The sequence below is a fragment of the Triticum dicoccoides genome, chromosome 5A, assembly GCF_002162155.2.
Source record: "Triticum dicoccoides isolate Atlit2015 ecotype Zavitan chromosome 5A, WEW_v2.0, whole genome shotgun sequence".
In the NCBI taxonomy this organism is placed as follows: Eukaryota; Viridiplantae; Streptophyta; class Magnoliopsida; order Poales; family Poaceae; genus Triticum; species Triticum dicoccoides.
In genome coordinates this window covers 672,481,228-672,488,188 of record NC_041388.1, presented here as the reverse complement: position 1 = coordinate 672,488,188, position 6,961 = coordinate 672,481,228, and the positions used below count along the sequence as shown (strand labels likewise).

The 6,961-nt window shown below is 54.7% G+C and overlaps 1 protein-coding gene across 1 annotated transcript; it reads left to right on the top strand.

The window, feature by feature from the left end:
* Positions 1-2,244: 2,244 nt before the first annotated feature.
* Positions 2,245-4,609, top strand: LOC119304016 (cytochrome P450 78A6-like). The gene is made up of 2 exons (XM_037581181.1): positions 2,245-3,354; positions 3,677-4,609. The coding sequence occupies exons 1-2, from the start codon at positions 2,314-2,316 to the stop codon at positions 4,298-4,300; spliced, it is 1,665 nt and encodes a 554-aa protein (XP_037437078.1). The 5' UTR covers positions 2,245-2,313; the 3' UTR covers positions 4,301-4,609.
* The last annotated feature ends 2,352 nt before the right edge of the window (positions 4,610-6,961 follow it).

The window sequence follows — 6,961 nt, the reverse complement described above, 5'->3', positions numbered from 1 at the left end:
ATATAAATGGAAGGAGGGAGTATCCATTATGGTGGTATTAACATATATAGATTACTAAAATATACATGTTAGTAGTGTAAATTACTTTCCACCATGATCAACCTTGACGAGAAGTCAGGCAAGGCGGCGCAGCAGCCCCGGGGTCAATTCTTTGTCCGTTCGTCGTCAGATGATGTCTCCTAAATCGGAAATTAAGGTGGTAAAATTGTCCTGTCGGCGGCCTGTCGGTGTCGGGCGCTCGTCACTCACGCTGGCCCGGGATACGCTCTGGATTGCTTCGTGTTTTCCGGTGAACCTCGTGCGTGCATGCGCAAAGTGGCGAAGCCACGTTAAGCCTGTGTAGTCGTTTGACTACACAGGAATTTCGTAACAAATTGACCCAGGCCTACGTACAACACGCCCCTGAACAAAAAAACTGTTGGAATTTGACTACAGGCCCATGTATCATCTGATTCGTGTACAATGGGCTAGGATCTTCTAAAAAAAAGGGCTAGTTCGTACAAGAATAGAAAGTCCTAAATATCTTCCCTGATCGTTATGCATCGCAGAAATCCCTTGATTTTCTCCTTCGACTTCTCTGCCTTCCCAACTTTCTGCTCGTCGGTTCAACTTCTTTTTCCTCCGCCACAGCCTCATCCTGTCCTCCGCCTGCGATCTTTGGCCAGGGCGTGAGGCGTGAGACAGGGCCACCTCCGCCCGTCCGGTGAGCCGCGAGCGACTCCTGTCCACCACCTGCGATCTTCGGTCAGGATGTGAGCCGTGAGGCATGGCCACCTCCGGCCGTCCAGTGAGCCACGAGCGATGGACCGTCAATGGTCCGTCGGCATCAATCGATCAATATTGTTGTATTGGTCATCGGGTCCAAAGCTAGAACGAGGCCATCTGCCCTTCCCCTTCTATTCGTAAGTTCTGTCTTTTGTATTGCTATGTTTTTTCTCTTCCGATCATTGTCTCATACTGAAATTTATTCCAATATGCTATGCAATATGCACATATGTATCCAAATATGCATGATCACAAAGGATTGCTGCCATAAATATTTATGTAAGCAATGAAGTATTATGTTTTCATTGGCTCACAATGTAACATCAAGGGGATAAATAAAGGGATACAAACTTGTCTAAAAAAACCTTTTTTGTGGGTACAAACAAAATTCATTAGAAAAGATTGACATCACAACATTTTGATCCTGACACCGCCACTGTGCGCAAGTGTGTTGGGACAGGGACACATCTTGGTACTACTAGTTGTGATGCGCAAGTGCATTTCTTCTACTGTCGCGTCGTCTTGGGACAGGGACATTTTGGCAGAAGATCGGTGGAGCCAGCGAGCGAGCTACACCTGCCCCTAGCTTAGACCGACCGTAGCGCCAGTCTTGATTCTCCAATCACTGCCTGATCTGGAACATGTACAAGTCGGCGCCATCGTCCTCTGGTCCATGTTAAAAATGGTTTCTGCCACTTTCGGCGTAACTACCTACTCCAGCCAGCCCAGCAGGTACATACGCACACACGCACGCTGACTGACCATCTGGATCCATCGTGGAGACAGGTTATGATACTACGATGGGCTATTGGTAATCATAAACCAAGGGTGTGTGACACATGGATGGAGCCTAACTCCTGTTGTTTACACGCCAACTGTGGTGGTGCATATCATTAGTCCAACTTAGCTAGCTAGCCAGGCTCCCCTACGTGATCCACACAGGAGACCTCATGCCTTCCACGCATCAATAATTGCACAAATCCACACATGATATCATCTCAAGAAATAAAAGGTACACATGATACATATTGATATGGGTCGACATGTATGTTAACACGCACCGATCGATCGACCTCTCTAGACCTATCTATACGCACGTACATAGCAGAGATGCTTATACTGACTTATACTACTATACTAACAAGTAGTGCTATACTTGTGCATTTGCGAAAGGCTAAGCTAGTTCCACGAAGCTAGCTCCTTCCTTCATATGCTTGCAAAGAATGAATTAACTACACAAAGTTATACTAGTAGCAACTAGCAAGTAGTAGTAGATCATATATGCGAGTGAGTTCCTAGGGGGTGCCTACGTACCCTCCAAACTGAGTTACCAAGCAAAGGCTGGGCGGCGGGAAAATCAGAGGGGCCAATGCCAACCCACTAGTGCAATTCTCTAGTATTTTATGTGCCAATGATTGGATCATCCTTGCTTACAAGGACCGCGCGCGCCAGCGCCGGTGAATCTTCGCTCCGGCGAGCTGGCTCCTATAAATACCGCCTCCCGTGCAGCTCCTTCCCTCACAGCACACACCGCAGCAAAGTCCGAAAATGGAGAGCTCAGTCCAGAGCTGGTGGGTGCTTCCCCTGACCTTGCTCCCGGCCATCTCCGGTGGCCAGGATGGCGGCAACGCCGCAACCACACTCGCCGCCGTAGCCACCAGCTTCGCCTACGTCGCCGTCCTCGCCTGCCTCGCGTGGGCGGCCGCCGCGCTGCTTTACTGGGCGCACCCGGGCGGCCCTGCATGGGGCCGGTACTGGCGGGGCAGGGGCCAGGGCGCGGACCTACGACGTGCCATCCCGGGCCCGAAGGGGCTCCCCGTCGTCGGCAGCCTCGGGCTCATGTCCGGGCTGGCGCACCGCTCGCTGGCCGACGAGGCGGCGCGCCGGCCCGGGGCCAAGCGGCTCATGGCGCTATCCCTCGGCCCCGTCCGCGCCGTCGTCGCCTCCCACCCGGACGTCGCCAAGGAGATCCTCGACAACCCGGCCTTCGCCGCGCGCCCGCTCAACCACGCCGCCTACAGCCTCATGTTCCACCGCTCCATCGGCTTCGCTGAGCACGGGCCCTACTGGCGCGCGCTCCGCCGCGTCGCGTCGGGCCACCTGTTCGGCCCGAGGCAGGTCGACGCCTTCGCGCCATACCGCGCGCGCGTCGCCGGCGACGTGGTCGCGGCGCTGCGCGGCGCCGGGGCGGGCGTGGTGGAGCTCCGCGGCGTCCTCCGCCGCGCCTCGCTCTACTACATCATGCGGTTCGTGTTCGGCAAGGAGTACGACGTGTCGGCGCCGCAGTCGTCGTCCGGCGAGGTGGAGGAGCTGCTGGAGATGGTGCACGAAGGGTACGAGCTCCTCGGGAAGGAGAACTGGTGCGACTACTTCCCGGGGCTCGCCGCCGTCGACCCGCAGGGCATCGGGGCCCGGTGCGCCGAGCTCATGCCGCGGGTGAACCGCTTCGTGCACGGCATCATCCGGGAGCACCGCGCCAAGGCGACGCTCACCGCCAGTGGAGAGGCGCCGCGTGACTTCGTCGACATATTGCTTTCCCTGCAGGACAGCGAGGGGCTCGCCGACGCCGACATCGCCGCCGTGCTCTGGGTACGTACGCAGCATGCATATTATCAAGAGCAACAAACACAAATTTTTCACCAACATGGCATCGGTTCCATTTGGAGTAGTATTACGTATGCAGATCACGCCTACTACTTTTGTTGCGATAACAATAATCTTGACAAAGCGGCCAATCAACGTAGCACTTTTAAAAAGCTAGCTAGCAAGCGCCCATGCAAAATTCCACCAGCTTTTTCTTCTTTGTTTAGTTCCGAATCATTTTAATGGATGGCTAGTAGTCAGTTACTACTGCCTAATGGATAGAGCACTGGGTGTAAAAAACAAGAAAATGTTGGCTGTTTTTTTCCAGGAGATGATCTTCAGAGGAACGGACGCCATGGCGGTGCTGATGGAGTGGGCCATGGCGCGCCTGGTGCTCCACCGCGACGTGCAGGCCAAGGTGCACCGCGAGCTCGACGAGGTGGTCGGCCGGAGCAGCCCGGCCGCCGAGTCGTCCCTGCCGGCGCTGCCCTACCTGCAGGCGCTGATCAAGGAGGCCCTCCGCGTGCACCCGCCGGGGCCGCTGCTGTCGTGGCGCCACAGGGCGATCACCGACACGTACGTCGACGGCCACCTCGTCCCCGCCGGCACCACGGCCATGGTGAACCAGTGGGCCATGAGCCGCGACCCGGAGGTGTGGGACGCGCCGCTCGAGTTCCGGCCGGAGCGGTTCCTGGCCGGCGGCGAGGCCCCGGACGTGTCCGTGCTCGGCGCCGACGGCCGGCTCGTGCCGTTCGGGTCCGGCCGGAGGAGCTGCCCGGGCAAGTCCCTGGCCATGACCACGGTGACCGCGTGGATGGCCACCCTGCTGCACGAGTTCGAGTGGGCGCCGGCGGCGTCCTCCGGCGTCGACCTGTCGGAGGTGCTCCGCCTGTCGTGCGAGATGGCGGCGCCGCTCCAGGTCCGGGTGCGCCCGAGGAGGTGCTCCACCTGATGTGGCTCTGGCCACAGGTTTGATCGGCCTCGCCGTGTGCTGCTAGTAGTTTCTCGTAGTCCCGTGACGTGACCCCGTGCTTCACGAAAGTGAATAATTAAGCTGCCGGTGTAAAATGTACGTGCGCCGGGCCCAGCTCAGCTCAGTGTTTGGTTCAGAGTTTCTTTCTAACTTGTGTGATGTGATGTGTATGCTATGTAACGTACCATCAGGTGTGAGTGTGAGGTTCCACATGGTGTACAAAATTGCAGAACAAAAATCTATAAGAGATTGTGTGTGGAGTGTGCAATAGTACACCGTTGCTTGTCATGTGTAAAGGTGCACTAGTTTTGGCTTTAGAGCATCTTCAACAGGCGCCGGTCGCGCCGCACGCAAAAAACACATATGCCGCACGTGCATCGGCTGGTTTGGCGCGGCGCGTAGCGCTGGCTTCAGCGGCCGCGCTAAAATGCAGCGCGCGCGTCGCTCCAGCAGCGCGCCAAAATGCAGCGCGCGTGACCCGTCGGTGCATTGCATATGGCATTTTTCAACACAAAATGATGAACATTTTTAACACAATAAAAATTTCACACAAACAAGTTGATGAAGTTCATGCCTACAAGTTTAAAATCATGCCCACAAGTTCATCCAACCAAGTTCAAAATGCAAATCAAGTTCAATACACAAAGGAAAGACACATCATTCCTCGTCCTCGTCTTCGTCCTCGTCCTCATCTTCGGAAGACGATTCTTCCGCCTCCGAAGATGAATCTTCCTCCCTCTCCTCATCGCGCACCGCATCATGTGAAGCTTCAACGGTGTTGGCAAGATCTTCAACGGCATCTTCATGGGAATGTGTGCGAGGAGACTCATCGAAAGACATTCCGCCCATGGCGGCCGGAGGTGCACCCATGCCTTCCATGAGAGAAGCAAAACTCATGCCTCCCATCGTGGCCATAGCGTCGGGGGGTGCTCCAAAGCCAGCCATGCCTCCCATTGCACCTAAACCGCCCACGGTACCTCCGAAGCCACCCATGGCACCCATGGCGCCGAGGCCACCGCCACCCATGGCGCCGAGGCCATCGCCACCCATTGCACGAACCATGGCTCTTTTTTGGATCAAGACTTCTTGTTGGGCAAGATTGACATACTCCTTTTACGCCGCATTGAGGTTAGTTGTGTCCAAGAAGAACAAGTGCTTCTCCCATTCCAACAATCTAGTTCGCTCCTCATTGCTCACCTTCCTCTCCTCCAAAGCCACCTTCCTCTCCTCGGCCGCCACCCTCCTCTCCTCGGCCGCCAACCTCCTCTCCTCGGCCGCGGCATCTTGGGTCCTTGCCATTTTCCTCACCTTGTTGGCTTCTTTTCTTGCCTTCACAATAGCTTCCATAGCATTTTTCAACTCATCATCTCCTTTCCTCTTCTTCTTTTGGGTTTGGTCTTTCTTGCACCCATCTGGTCGCTTTGGCTTCGAGTATGAAATCGAGTTGGGTGTAGGGCTTCTCTTGCCGTCATCACTTGATGCATCATCCTCATCATCATCATCATCCAACTTAATTGTTCGCTTCCGTTTGTCGCTCAAATGCAAATCATCCAAATCTTCACGTTTCTTCCATTTCTCATCATCCTTCAACACATCATAGCAATGAGGCAAAGTAAAGACCCTTCCTTTCTTGATCTTCCCCTTCTTGGTTTTCCTCTCCTCTTCTTTGAAAAGTTTTGCGCAATGTTGAACTACATGAAAACAAAGCAAGTTAGCACCAACAACAAGCAAAACAAAGCAAGTTTAGCACCAACATGTAAGATGAAATGGCACTTACTCTATCGTCCTCATTTGTGCCACTTGGGTTCAACTTGTCAACCGCCTTTTGACAAGCCACCCACCTTTGACAATCCGAGTTGATTGTCGACCACCGGGACCTAAGTGATCGGTTGGAGCGGTCAATTCCACTCACGTTGCGAGCATCAAAGTGTTCCTTCATCCGGTTCCAATAAGCATCTCTACTTTGATCGCCTCCAACGGATGGATCCCTCGACACTTGCAACCAAGTATTGCATAGTAAGATGTCATCGGTGTTGGTGTAATTGCCCGTTCTTCCTTTCGGTGCGTCGACAATGCCCTCACCCTCCTCGTCCACCTCGAACTCATGGTCTTCAAAATGCATGTCATTGGTTTGAGACCAATGCAAATTGTTGGAGCCAACACCCATCGTTGACATGTATGCATCATCATTGAGACTACAAATTTTTTTGCACAATGCAAATAAGCTATCTATATGTGACGAATGCATTCAAAAAATAACGAAAAAATGAAATGTTAGAATTTTTTTACCTTGGAGGCATTTCATCGAACATGTTGTGCGCGCCGGCCGCCGGCTCAACGAGTGAGCTTGCCGGCGCTTCGGCAGCCGCCGCACCCGTCGCACGCCCCGCAAGCTTCTTCCTCTTCGCCTTGGAGGTGCCGGAGCCGTCCGCCGCCTTGTTTTTCTTCGCCGATGTCTTGCCCTTCTTTGGCCGTGCCGCATTGGGGAGCTTTGAGGAGGAGGGGGCGGCGGCTCGGGCCGGCGCCGGCATGACGCCACCCGCCGCCGAGGTCATCCGCGGCGGCATGAAGAGGCCGCACGCGAGGCCGCTCGTCGAAGGAGCTCCGGCGGCGGCGAGGCCAACGCCACCCGGGCTAGGG